The sequence below is a fragment of the Ictalurus furcatus genome, chromosome 4 (genome assembly GCF_023375685.1).
Source record: "Ictalurus furcatus strain D&B chromosome 4, Billie_1.0, whole genome shotgun sequence".
Classification (NCBI taxonomy): Eukaryota; Metazoa; Chordata; class Actinopteri; order Siluriformes; family Ictaluridae; genus Ictalurus; species Ictalurus furcatus.
In genome coordinates this window covers 35978238-35993490 of record NC_071258.1, presented here as the reverse complement: position 1 = coordinate 35993490, position 15253 = coordinate 35978238, and the positions used below count along the sequence as shown (strand labels likewise).

The window sequence follows — 15253 nt, the reverse complement described above, 5'->3', positions numbered from 1 at the left end:
ATTTCTGACCACACCAACGTGTATTTATACTTCCTCAAAAATAACATAACAGGTAGTTAGTGTTTAATAGTAAAATCTTACACGCTTAGAAAAACAAAACGGCTCCTCAAGAGTTCTTTCAATGGCTTCATTTTCCAGACAAGGTTCTACTCTGACCTTTTCTGAACAGTTATCCCTCTGTTTCAGGGGTCTACATAGAACTTTGGTTCTACCAGAGGTGTTAAATAGAGTAGAGCATACACTGCGATGCAAGATGATCACACACATGGCTGCTGAATCCTCATGGAGAAATCGAGTTTGCTCTACAGACACCCACGGAGCAGCTAGCCGCAAACCAGACACACCCTTTCATTTAAAGAGAGAGAGAGCGCGGCAGACAGAGAGAGGGAAACATAGCAAGAGTAAGCATACCTCACATCCTGTTTACGTCTGGCACAGACAGCTAAAAATGGTCTCAGCACCGTTCCTATTCTGAATCCAGAACAATCTAGTTATTGGACAGGGACTCATCATGATGGGCTCGATTAGTAAATTATATAAAATTCACAAACTTTATCTTTCCATTGATACAAATGAGAAAACACAGATGTAGACCTTATTTTAATTTGAATGTGCTGCCAATATTAAGCACAAGATCTGGGCAAAATAAACAAATCCAAGGGTGCCAATACTTTAATCCTAGTAAGATGAAAAAATAAAAGCATATGGGGTGCATTCTCTCTCTGATGACTTGCACGTTTCCTCTGGCTACGGGTCATGTATGACACTGTGTACATTCAAAACCCCACCATATTACACCCTTGGTAGTGAGCATATATAGAGAACAGACAGACATTTGTAATTCTTCCTCACTTGATGATGGTGGATTTTACACATAATTCAATGTAAAACTGAACAAAATATCAACCACAAGAAACCATCAAAGTGGGCTGATAACTAAAAACACATCTTAAACGTTGAAGTGTCTGATGAAATTATAACGTTGCCTCAGAAGTCCTCAGAAAACAAAACAATTATAAAAGACAGATAAACTTTGCAATCGAGTCCCTACTAAAGCTCACTGATTACTAAGTACTGACTCTGAAGTACTATCATTGTGTTTAACCAATCAGTCAACTTTATTGTCATCTTTATCCACTCACAATTCCTTGTTTGGTTCTTGTGGTACTGTGGAGGATAGGAAACCGGATTGTTCCAGGAGAACTAATGACAGAACGTGGCTGATGTTAACAGCTCTTTTAGAAAAAGAAAATATTAAAGTGTGCTTTTCAGGTACAAATACCTGCCAGTGGATCTGTCTTTTCTACCTTCAGTACCTTCCACAGAGGAAAGTGAAGGTAGTGTTTAAAGCCAATTAGAAACAACAGCACAATGTACACATATTGTACATTTAAGGGTAAATTTACATTGTTTGTACCCTGGGATACCAAAAATTTACTTTTTTATTTATTATTTTTTTGTGTAATTAAAAAAAAAACATTAGTGATTCACGAAGAGATTGAGATAGAGAGAGCAAGAGATGGAGAGAGTGTAAATATTGCACATTAATACATGAACAACTCTAGTTCTGCTCGAGATGATGTATTAATATTATCTATGGATCTTTTTTTCACAACAGTAGGGTCATTATATCTGAAATACACGAGTGACAGCGAATCGAATCTGTCTGCTACCGGAATATTCCGGATTAAGGTAAGCAGTAAACAGCTAGCTACATTTTTAACACTTAGCTATCTAGTTAGTTTGTTGAAATGGATCACCTGGTGCAGTTACAAATAAACACAGCACCAATAAACCAGCTAGCACACGTGTGCTTGAATGATCTGTGCGTTGATTACGAGCTGCGTTTGCTACTGTTGTTTCCTACCTCAATACTTATGATTCCGCAATCCTACCGTGTAATCCATCACCGTATTATGACTATTTTATTGACCTATAATAAGCGCTGTGTTTTAGAAATGACATTTAAATGTAGACTTGATTTAACTAATAAACTGCATGGCTGTTTTTGCTCACAGACACAAAAATCTTGACATCAGAACTGGTTTTAAACATTAGACGTGGAAACAATAGTAAATAATAGACTCATATAAAATGAATATAGAAATTAGACGTGGACCCACAAACATTGTTTTTAGTTGTTGTTGACAATATATATATATATATATATATATATATATATATATATATATATATATATATATATATATATTTAAAAAAACGATAATAAACGATAATTACATGATTCATTGCAAATCATAATAAATAAAAGTACTGTAATATAAAACTAAATAATAAAAATTGTTCAACTGGAATCCCAAGTTTTAAAAAACAACAACAACCAACAACTAATAAAATCTGAATGGAAATAAACAAGCAGCCGTTTTTATTTATTTATTTATTTAATCTCTCAACGGTTAGGCCTGGAGGGGCGGTGCTTAAGGAGGAGCTCTCTGATTGGCTGGAGCGTGGTTACGTAATGTGGTGTTCTTTAAATAGCCAATCAAGTGCAGCAGAGAGGGTAGAGCAGCGCGTGAGTGAGCACTCGGCTTTCTCTTGGTGGAAGCTCGTGGAGAAGCAGCAGCGTCGCTGTACCGACTTTCACCCGACTCCAACATGGAGGAATCGAGTAGTTGACGTTTTGCCTTTTTCTTTTTGAAACTTCAAAAAAACAAAAAAACAAAACCGACTCTTTTTGTTTTCGCCTCGCGCTCAGCGGAACCGTTTATATAAAACCCGCCATTTTTTACACAACATCTGTGCGCGTGAAAGAAACATGAAGTTCATCATCGGTATCGGAGGGTAAGTGAGAGAGACAGAGCGCGAGCTGTGTAGGCCACGTGCTCGTGCACGTACAGTAACGAATGAATGAAAGGATCCACTTCCGGGTTGTGTAGCGTGGTCGATCACCATTACTGTTAATATTTCATATTTATGTTCGTTAAAATCTGTTTAAAAATGAATGTTATTAAAAATAAATAAATAAACAGGATGTAAATATGTGTTTATATGAATAATAATCATAAAAATATATATATTTATTGATCCAGGAGGGATCTTTTTGTGCCAGCATGTTAAGGAGAAAAAATATAAAAAGGAAAAAAATGTGTATTTTATATATATATATATGTATGTGTGTGTGTATAATGTATAAACATAGGCTATATAAGCCTAAAATATGTAATAAAGTTAAAAAAATATCTATTTAAGAAGAATCTGTTTTATGTATATTAGATAGTGACCCAATGTTAAACGCTTCATAGAAGTGTATTAATCATATATATATATATATATATATATATATATATATATATATATATATATATATATAATAACATAACAATCCTGAGAGTTCATATTGTTTTAGTTCACTACACAGTGTGCACTATTTAATGACTGCATTTCACTTTGGAGTGTGTGTGTGTGTGTTAACGAGTGTTTGTTAATGAGCCTTGTTGTTGTTGTTGTTCCTCTGTTGTCAGGGTAACTAACGGGGGTAAAACTACCCTGACTGAACGTCTGCATCGCAACCTGCCCAACTGCTGTGTGGTGCATCAAGACGACTTCTTCAAGGTCAGCGTCATAATAATTAATTTTTATTTTAAGGTATATATGTAAAGTTGTACTGAGATAAGAGAAGAACTCGTTATCGTATTATCGCTGTCTGATGGAAAACCTCGGGAAACCTGGGGGCCGTCGTGGTCGCGTTTGAAATTTCCGCGTGTCCTTGTACAGAAATCGTGTTTATGATGCACGGAATAAAAGGATCAGTTCCAAAGTAACACCTCGTGAGTTTATTGGCTGTGAAAGCGGTCTGTTTGATCTCTCTCCAAGCTCGGCACGATGAGAGATGTCCTTTAAGTCGACCTCGTTTTGGTTTGTACTCTGTTTTCCGATTTAAAAAAAAATCCTCTGAAAGGATTGTTTTGGAGATACAAGGATTTCTTACAACACAGAACATCTACAGATGATAACTTATTATTATTATTATTATTACTGTTAGTTACAGTTCAAATTTTGTCTCTGACTTTGCTCTTGCAGTAGCAGCAACTTCCCCCCCAAAAAGAAAAGAATTAGGGAAGAAAGAAGGGGAACTTGTTGTTACTGACTTGAAGGTTAGGGCCTGTAAGTGTTTACTAGCCTACTTTCTGATCTTCACTTCCTGTGTGTAAACTTGAGCAGGCTGGGATGTTAGTTTAGTTATATTTAGAGGTAGCATGGTGGGTATTTTAGGTGTGTGTGTGTGTGTTGGAGTGTTTGGAGATTAGAATGCTAGCTGTGTAGATGTTAGCACAAATCTAAACTAAAGCCACACCCTCGCGGTTCAGCCTCGCTGAATGTACACGTGTGTGTTTCAGCCCCAGGATGAGATCGAAGTCGGGGAGGATGGCTTTAAGCAGTATGATGGTAAGCGCTGTGTGTGTGTGAGTGTGTGTGTGTGAGTGAACAAGGCGCCTTGATTAATGAATACAGTGTGTATGTTTCTTAATTGAGACGCCATTTGGATGAAGTGCTGTCCTGCCATCTGATTGGTTCTCTGTGTGTGTGTGTGTGTTTGTGTGTGTGTGTGTGTGTAGTGATCACAGCTTTGGACATGGACGCCATGATGAGCACCATCTACGCCTGGCAGGAGAACCCAGTGAAGTTTGAACGCTCTCACGGTGTGGAGAGCACGCTGGATCATGAGATCCTGCCTCACTCTGGCGAGGACGAGGACGAGGGCGTGCACATCCTCATCGTGGAAGGGTTTCTGCTCTACACCTACGGGTACACACACACACACACACACACACACACACACACACACACACACACAGACGTCTTTATACAATGTTATAATTTCTCAAAATGGTGGAAGATGCGATACTTCATTATGTAGATGATATAGTGTGTAATTTTATCCGTACTCAAGAAGTTCTCTCAGATTCGAATTGTGAGTCTGCACGTCGAAAGTGTTTAGCTTTCCTAAAGTTGTTTAGCTTTCTCATTTGTAATTCGCTCTGGATAAAAGCGTCTGCTAAGTGAATAAATGTAAATGCCCTAACGGGCTTGTTTCATTTTTGCTATAAAGAAACGTGACACAGTCGTTTATGACCGTGTTAACTGGTTGCCTAGCAACAGCGTTCTCTCAGTTTTAACCGCGTTGAACAGCGACTTTGCCTTCCTGTGTCGAGTAAAAACCTTTTCTAGTTTTTATTTCCTTTCCTGATTGTCGAGTGAAACGATTTCATTCAGGTGAAATAGTTTTTGTCGTGTTTTGTTTGCAGTCCTCTGATTGACGTGTTCGATCAGCGCTTGTTTATTTCCATCCCGTATGAAGAATGCAAAAAGAGAAGGTGGTGAGTATCACTGTGTGTGTGTGTGTGTGTGTGTGTGTGTGTGTTTTTTTGATAAAACAGTCCAGTCTGGGCAGTTCTACATCTCATGTGTGTGTGTGTGTGTGTGTATGTGTGTGTGTGTTCAGCTCAAGGAACTACGCTGTGCCGGACCCCCCGGGTCTGTTCGATGGTCACGTTTGGCCGATGTACGTCAAACACAAGAAACTTATGGAGGACATGGGAGTGGATGTCGGTAAGAGTGTGTGTGTGTGTGTGTGTGTGTTTTATTTCAGCTTCTCTGTGGGCTGCGTCCCAAACCGACGCACTTCCGCAGTAAACAGTGTGGCATCTCTGCTATTTAGTGCAGTAGTATGGTGGTTTGGGATGAACCTGTATGGTAACCAATGCTGGAATGTGTGTGTGTGTGTGTGTGTGTTTGTTTACGTTTACAGAACAACTTGATGGAACCCTGTCGAAGGCGCAGCTCTTCAACACCGTGTACGGAGACATCCTCAACAACATCCAGAACCTAATGAGGTGCGGCTGTGTTTGATTAGAGTGCAGTACGGAGCATCATGAGGGGATTAGTGGTTTTTTGAACGCCACATTTTTTTTCTGTTGATTGCTAATGTGTGTGTGTCTGTGTTGCAGGTCTGCTGATCAGCACTAAGCTGCAGAAGGAGGAATATGAAGTCATCATTGCCGCAGAAGTGTGTGTGGGTGTGCGAGAGAGTGTGTGTGTGTGTGGGTGTGGTCTCAGACTGGCTCTGCGTTGACTGTTACCTGCTTTAGCTCTTTTATACATGTATATCCTCCATATTTATTTGCTGTAATAACAAAGCAAACTCCTGTTAGATGCTCTGGAGAATTACACACTCCGTATTAAAGATACCACTCCTATACCTGTGTGTGTGTGTGTGTGTGTGTGTCATACTTGTTCATGGTTAAAATAGCGTAAGTCTGTGTGAAGCTCGTCTTTCGAGCCCACTCGCAGTAAAATAATCAACACTTCATCTCTGACTGTTACACAGCGCTGACACTGGAGACTCCTTCCATACGCGTCACATGAACATCTCACAGATCAGAGATTAGACACGTTTTTAATCTGTTTACGTTGAACTCGCTGTGAATGAGCCGTTGCTATAGAAACGATAACGTGTAAATATTAGGAGCGCATTGATACTAAAATAAACCTGCGCTACAGTCAGAGCTGCTGTTCCAGAAAACTAATCAACACCTTCGTTTTGTAATTGAAGTCTTCCTTATGATAGTCTAATCCAGTGTGTCTGATCCACACCACCAGGTCACGCGGTACACTTCCGTGGCTTGTTTGAGCATTTTAGGGAACCTTTAAAAGTTCCACATAGAACCTACAATAGAGTGTTTCCCTGTGAGAAAGTTTTCCAAATAGAACCTGTAATTATCCAAAGACCCTTTCTTTGCTTCTCAGACTGTAAGTGTACGGTGAATATGAAGGTGAACACTTTAAACGTGCGACGTGAATTAGAACTGAATAGAATTTTAATCTGGAGGAATCCAGATGCTTGTTAAGCACCGCAACAGCTGTACTGAACAAAATGGAAATTATTTAGAAAAAAAATTATAGTTGAGGTCAAAATCTCAACATGCTTCATATATAAAAAGATTGAAATACTAAAACGTTAATAAAAAATATAAAAACTCAACTCAACATCACTATTAAAATCATTTGTACTTAACAGGTTCGATATTTAGTTTATTGTAACGGCTCTGGAATTTTATTATCAGTTGGTCAGATCATTAATATTAATAGTTTAAAGGTTTTGTCTTTGATATTCGGATACGAATCGTTTGATGTAACGTTTATGCCAAAGACGATAAAGTCTTCTGTAGTGGGTTCACTGAAGTCTTTAGAACAGAAACCAATGGGGTCCATTTGTATTAATCACACTTCTGGAATATTACAGTTGATCACACATAAACCGAACCACACTGATTCTACACAGATTACTCCTCCATCTACTCAACCCCAAATTAACCCCTGGGTGTAATGTAAAAATGATTGATGTGGATGAAATAGAATATAATAATAACCTATTTATAAGTGACATCATCCTGAATCACCCGTGACCTGCCCAGTTTAACAAAGCAAACAGGAAGTGTGTGTGTGTGTGTGTTAGGTTTGCACTATAGTGTATTTTTAACTACATGCTGTACAAACGTATTTACAGTTTTAGCGCACGCACACACACACACACACACACACACACACACACACACACAGGGAAAGAGTGAGTTTTGGTGAAACGACGGTTACAGAAATAGAGCAGGATCTGAGGTCAATAACAGTGAGATGTGTGTGTGTGTGTGTGTGTGTGTTGTGTGAATCATAAACTCAGCACGCCCATGCATGCACACACATGTTATTAAACATTTTCCTAAGATGATACTCAATATAATGCTCCATTATCACCACGGACACGGAACCATTTTAACATGGAAACATCTCAAATCTAGAACACTGGAACAATATGGATAGAAACTAGGAAATTCTTGAAAACTAGTAACATTGAAAAACAACAACAACAACAATAAGAGAGCAAGGAAAAAACAGACACTGGTAGGGAAATATAAACAAGGGAACAGGGGAATTAATAACCTGCAAACTACGGACACTGGAATTTTACAGATGAAGGAAACTAGAGAACATCTAAAGTCTTGAAAATGGAATTAAGGGAAGAAGTATACCCAGGATTTATAAACTATGGACAGTGGTAACTAAGGGAAAGTAGAGAAACTATGAAGCACTAGGACACCAGAAATAAGAGAAAAAGGAAACTTTAAACTCAGGACACTGGAAATTAAGGATGAAGGAAATTAGAGATCCTGGAAACCAAGCATCTGTAAACTAGAAACACTGGTGACTAAAGGAGGAGGAGACCATGGAACACTTGGAACCCAGAAACAAAGGAAAAAGGCGAATGAAGGACCTGAAAACTAGAGACACTGAACACTGAGGAGTACGTTTAAAATAGTAGTACTGGGGAATAGCTGAAAACTAGACACACTGGGGAAAGGATAAGATAAGAAACTAGGGTAATAGGTTTTAAAAAAAAAAGTGATATATGAGTGCAGACCATTCACCATAAGGAAACTACGAACCTGTAAAGTATTGACACTGGGAATGAAGGAAAGGGGCACAGAACAAGGCAACTAGGGACAAAAAAAATAACTAGAGAACACATAAAATCTGGAAAATAGAAAGAAGGGAACAAGTATACCAATAATCTATAAACTTAAGACAAGGAGGAACTGGAGAAGGAGGGAATTATGGAGCACTTTGAAATCAGACACAACAGAAAAAATAACACTAAGAAACCTGAAATCTTGCTTGCGGGTCCACCAGACAGTGGATATTAATGATAAACGAACACCTGAAGTCTAGAAAGTAGAAACAAGAGAAAGTAAAGACCTGTAAAGTGGGGACAGTGAAAACTGGGGTCAAGTCAAGTGGATTAAACAGGACCACAGGCACAGTGACGGACAGTGCAGTGTCAGTACACAGTTCTCCTGAGGAATAAAGGGCAAAGAGATATTACAGCGTGTTGTGTAAATGTCTCTGATGGAGGGACGAGAGACCCCGATGATCTTTTCATGTGTCCATCAAGAAAACTATGGACCAAATGAAGGGAAAAGGAGAAAAGAAGAAAGGAGAAGAAGGAAATGAAGGACCTAGGACTAGGGACATGAAGGGAAAGGGGACTAAAGCAGGGACACTGGAAATTAAGGGCAAAAGAAATTCCCACAAAAGAACAAACAAAAGAAACTGATAAGGTTCTACATGGAACCATTTATCATTCACTTCCTTTTTTTTGTCAGAACCTCATCTCTTTACATTAAAAACATGAATTTATCTGAAATTTGTCCTGATTTTTCATGTTTTGTAGTTTGTCCTGTAAATGTGTGTGTGTGTGTGTGTGTGTGTGTGTGTGTGTGATCTCTGAAAAAAGTACATTCAAAATGCTACATTTTATAAACACTGTAAGTAAACACACAAGGTCATGACCCCAAAACTGCTAAACACCATTTATAAGAATACACACATATGTGAGAGTGTGTTTGTGTGTTTAGCACAGAGGTGGCTATTGCACTAGTGCGCGATTGTCGTACAGAACGTTGACTCTCATGCCTTGTTACAGCATCAGCACTGACCACCACCACCCCATGAACACACACACACACACACACACACACACACACACACACACACACACAAGGTCTCTTGGAAAATTTCAAACCAAAAAGCATATTTCATTCTGTTGCATCACATAGACATTTGGCTTTTTCCAGGGAAAACACACACGCACACACACACACACACACACACACCACATATTTAAGGTTAAACCCATACTAAATCATAGTGTATATAAATCAGCTTGTGCTTTATGAGTGTGTATCTCTTTTTCCAGCATAACAGACACATCTGAACTTCAACACACACTGTGTGTGTGTGTGTGTGTGTGTGTGTGTGTAGGTATCAGTGGCGTCAGTGGCGTCTACTCGTGTCGTTCTCTTACGCACAACAAATGTATATCAGGAATAGCCGTATCCTCACGTGTGTTGGTTTCTTATCACATAACTCTACCAGTGAAAGTTTACTTGGACACAATCAGGTAACAATGACCTACAAAATATCCCACAAAATTAAAATAAAATAGATTAGAATGTAAATGAGGTATAAAATGTGTGTCTCTGCCATGTTCCTATCTTACTGAGCATGAGAACCATTTGAGTTTCTTCTAATGCAGTGGTCTCCAACTCTGTTCCTGGAGATCTACCTTCCTGAAGACTTTAGCACCAAACCATAATGGTGTCCACCTGACCCTCTCATCCATCTAGTCAGCGCCTTAAGAAGCTCTGGATCAGCTAAAACAGGTGTGTAAGATTTTGGTTGGAGATGAAACCTGCAGGAAGGAAGATCTCAAGGAAGAAGGTTGGTGACCACTGGTCTGATGGAACCACAATATGTCACACCACTGAAATATATGTTTTAGCTGTAAATCCACTCAAACACACTGTGGAAGGTCAGTCGAGGTCAATTTTTTTCAGGGTCATGGGGAGCCTGGAGCCTATCCCAGGGGGCATTGGGCACAAGGCGGGGTACACCCTGGACAGGGTGCCAATCCATCGCAGGGCACAATCACATACACACTCACACACCCATTCATACACTACGGACACTTTTGACACGCCAATCAGCCTACCATGCATGTGTTTGGACTGGGGGAGGAAACTGGAGTACCCGGAGGAAACCGGGAGTCGTGAGGCGAACGTGCTAACCACTAAGCCACCGTGTGCCGAGGTCGAGGTCAATATTAAATACACAGTTATGACACTATTCATGAATTAAAAAACCATCCCATTAAAGTCCACAAAAATGTTTTTTTTTCTTCTTCTGCATGGAGACATTGAGGCCCTCTTCACACACTTCTACTCAAGAAAATCTCCAACCTTGTGGGCGTGAACTACATGCAATTAATTTGAATAATCTGAGTTCAGAAAATCAACTTATGTAGGTATGGAACCCGGTTCTGAATACGAGCAACTTTCCCAACATAAACACTGACATCATTTGGGACTTAATTTGCCAAATCTAAACACAGCCCTGTGTGAGGAACAAACAAAGTGAACTTACTGGGCTCACGGGTAAAAAATGTAAAAATGAAATGAAATATCAGTGATGGGAAAACATTACTGTAGGTAGATAAATAAAAATGACACTGCAACATTGTTTTCCCACTTAAAGTTCCCAGAAAGCTTGAACAGATCACTACACCGCTACAGATTTGGTCTGACTCTGGACTCTGGACTCTGCATTAATGGCGTGCGCTGTAATAATTCTGTCCCGGTCGATCCAGCATACACTGTATACAGACTGTTCCTTTTGTCCTTTCACTTTCCATATATGGTCATTACTTCCTTCTGTTTTATGCACTTTACTTCTACACCCACATGGTACCATGTGTATGTTCTGAGAGAAAAGATCACACCTGACACACACACACACACACACACACACACACACACACACACACGTCCCTCATGCTCCTCCTTGAACGTCTCGCCTCTGTTTGTACAGTTTTTTTTTTTTTATAGCTTTTTTGAATTTGACATTTTTTCTGTTTGGGCTGAGATCAGCAGCATGATGTGTGTGTGTGTGTGTGTGTGTGTGTGTGTGTGTGTGTGTGTGGTCAATGGAGGGAGTAGGAGAGTGTGTTTTTCAGAATTTCAGGCTCAGAAACCGGGCAAAACTTCTCACAGCTGCCACAGGCCTTCTGTGGTCAAATGTCTCAAAAACACACACTCACACACACACACACGTTGAGAAAAGGAGCGTAAACAGACAAAGAGCATAAACAAACCTGTAAATCCCCTTATAGCTCACTTCTTTATTACTGCTGCCTCAGTTTAGACATATTTCACTGACCGCCGTCACCACACACACATGTACACATACACACACACACACACACACACACACACACACACACACAGTACGTGTGAGCATTGTTGGCGTCAGAACAAATCTAATGCGAGAACATAAGGCATCCCACAGGGAGGTGAAGATTCTTCACACAAACATCTATCAGTGTTGGTAAATTATGTCTCAACACTGGCTGTTAATCGTAAAGACGACTTCTAAACACATTTATATTCCATGTTGTTCTTAGAAGAGTCTGAATATTCTCAGTATTACTATGAAAATCCAGGACTTCTTTGTAGAATACATTGTCAGTGTTCACGTCACTGTCTGTTTGTTGTTCTGTTGTCCGTTTGTTTTTTATCTCGTGTCGGTCTTTTCTCTGGCCAGCCCCTCAGGGATTTCAGGATTTTTCGATTGTAGAAATTAACGTAAAAGTAAGGAAACGCCGCGATATTCGGAGGAGCTTGCAATTTTTTTCAAAATGACAGCAGATTTGGGCTGAGACGCGTGATGTGACGTCATCAAGACGTGCATTCAGCCAAAACCCTCTTCCATTCACGTGTCGAACACGTGTCGAACACGTGTCGAACACGAGTACAGCTAAAATCTCTCATTTACCAACAGACATCGCTGTGAAAGACCGCGCAGAACTATCACCTGCGACTGTGCTAAACTGAACACTGTATAAAATCTGCGTTTATCTGCATGCAATCAGTTCCAACATTACGTGTATATGTGGAGCAAGTTTCGTGTCAGCGTTACCATAGCAACAAGAATCAGGTGAGTTTGGTTTGTTTTAACTACATTGCTCTATTTCCATTGAGGCATTTACAAGAAATTCTGATCAGCTCTTATTTATCGACTGATGATTATTAGACTGCAGCTAATTGTCGCGATGGTCATCTCGATCTTGAGCTTTTGTCCGTTTGCACCATTTATTCGTGTCGTTCTGACTGCTGTTTTGTTGTTTCGATCTTTTCTCTGGTTGTGGAGTTCTCACTGTAGTTTCACTCTGTAGGTGTTGGGTTTTTCATCTGTATTAGAAAATACTGTATCTTTCCAGCTACCGGTGTAACTACTGAAACGTTTATAATGGTTAACACGCCTGTAATAATCATCTATTTTCAAACATACTTCAGAGAAACTATGGTTCACAATACTGCCATGCCATGGACCTGGCTCGGTTTTTCAGTTCAGGCCTCTGTTTACATTTGTCCAGCCTGAAAATTAACTCCGCCCCCAATGTGACTTCTTAAACTAAAAGAGCACCACACCCAAAAAAATCAAAATGCTTGAACCATAAACCTCAGTGTTCTAACCACACGAAGCCATAATGGTAACACATCTGTGTGTGTTTTCAGAAAGGTCAGTGCTGTGGCACTGGATGGCAAAACCACCTACAGTGTCTGAGGTTAAGGAGATGACATAATTCCTGTTATGGAACAAAACACTAGGAGAAGCGGAGAGTGTGTGTGTATTGAATATGTCCATGACTAAACCGAAATGGTGACCAGACATTTAAACACAGCTCAGTGTCACAGTACAGTTTTTCCCTTTTGGTCTCACTAGGAATGAGTCACGTTAAGGCTTCGTCCCAAACGCAGACATTACTGAGAGATATCTGAAGTTTCCCGATGCATGAATGTGGTAAATGTTTCACTGCGGATTTCCCAAACAAAAACCTGGAATAATGAATATCATAAACGGAATAAATGTAAGTGTAAAGAGAAAAAAACTGAAAAAACTGGAAAATAATAAGTGTAACTACGTGTGCACGCACACACACACACACACGCACACACACACACACACGCACACACACACACACTGTTGGAAATTCATAGTTTAAGAAACAGACAGAAGGAAAGAGTGAAGGATGAGTGTTGGTGAATCAGTATTTACTCAGACTAAGCATCATTTCACACACACACACAGTGGTTGCGGGTTGAACCGGAGGTTTGTTGTTGTTGAATTTTACGCCCTTACTGAGAAGGAGGAGCCAGACAGGTCTCTCTCTCTCTCTCTCTCTCTCTCTCACACACACACAAGTACACAAACGGCGTGTCTAAACGACTGACCAGAGGTGTTACATGTCTAAGACACACAAACACAAAACTACCTCTTTATCAACAACACACAAACACACACAGATCCAGAGCAGAGTAGTTCCTACATTCCTGGTGGACCAAAACACACACACACACACACACACACACACACACATCAGTGTGGGAGTTTTTAAAGCCTGTTGGTTTTGGCCGGATATCAGGTTGGCAGTAAGAACAGGAATATATGTGTGTGTGTGTGTGTGTGTGTGTGTGTGTGTGTGTGTGTGTGTGTGTGTGTGTGTGTTTGCAGGATGTCCAGCAGACAAATTAATACATATGGAGGAATATTTCAGTGCAGTGTGAAACACACGCACACATTCCTACCTATATTCTCGCAATAATATAATAATAATAATAATAATAAACTTATTTATTTTTTAAAAATTTACAACACTTCATTTTCACATTTAAAACATCGTAGAGCTTTAAAGTAAATATTAAAGTGAACGAACTTGAATCTAATTTATATAACAGATGTGTAAATGTTAGGGGATAGGGGTGTAGGGATAGGAGTATATAAGGGATTGGGGATAGGATTAGGGGTATATGGGGTTAAGAGTATAAGGGTTAGGGATATATGAGGTTTAGGGGTATATGGGGTTAGGGGTATATAAGGGTTAGGGGTATATAAGGGATAAGGGTAAATAAGGGATAGGGATATATAAGGGTTAGGGTTATATAAGGGATAGGGGTATATAGGGTTAGGGGTATATAAGGGATAAGGGTATAAAAGGGATTGGGGTATATAAGGGATTGGGGTATATTGGGTTAGGGGTATATAAGGGATAGGGGTAAATAAGGGATAGGGATATATAAGGGATAGGGGTATATAAGGGATAGGGATATATAAGGGACAGGGGTATATAAGGGATAGGGATATAAAAGGGATAGGGGTATATGGGGTTAGGGGTATATAAGGGACAGGGGTATATGTTAATGATTATGTTTAGTTGTGGTTAGACGCGTGTATTGGTTTTGGATGTACTGTAGGGATTAGGAGAACTATGCTATAGGGAGTTAAATTATAGGGATTGGGTTTAGTTAATCTTATATCTATAGTTAGGTTTGTAGAATTAGGGATGAGGGATTAGTGTACAGGGTAAGGAATATGGGGGTTAATTACTGTTGAAGATTGATTACAGATTAGAGGATAGGGATGTGGGTTAGTTAGAATTTGTTACTTAAATTAAAATATAATATAAAAGAATATATAATATGAATATAATTAATCCACATCAGACTTTTAAATTAGTTTTCAGTGTAAATTTATTATTCTGTATAATATTACACCATTATAATAAGGGCGATGCGGTTTGCTGCGTTATTTTAATTACACACTGAATACAGACTGATATTTAAAT

The 15253-nt window shown here is 39.4% G+C and overlaps 1 protein-coding gene across 1 annotated transcript; it reads left to right on the top strand.

Moving 5' to 3' along the window:
* The first annotated feature begins 2528 nt into the window (after nt 1-2528).
* mibp2 (muscle-specific beta 1 integrin binding protein 2) lies at nt 2529-6220 on the top strand. Its single transcript, XM_053623798.1, has 8 exons — nt 2529-2802; nt 3483-3573; nt 4359-4407; nt 4578-4767; nt 5268-5339; nt 5465-5571; nt 5771-5855; nt 5970-6220. Exons 1-8 carry the CDS (start codon nt 2777-2779, stop codon nt 5986-5988), a joined length of 639 nt encoding a protein of 212 aa, XP_053479773.1. The 5' UTR covers nt 2529-2776; the 3' UTR covers nt 5989-6220.
* The last annotated feature ends 9033 nt before the right edge of the window (nt 6221-15253 follow it).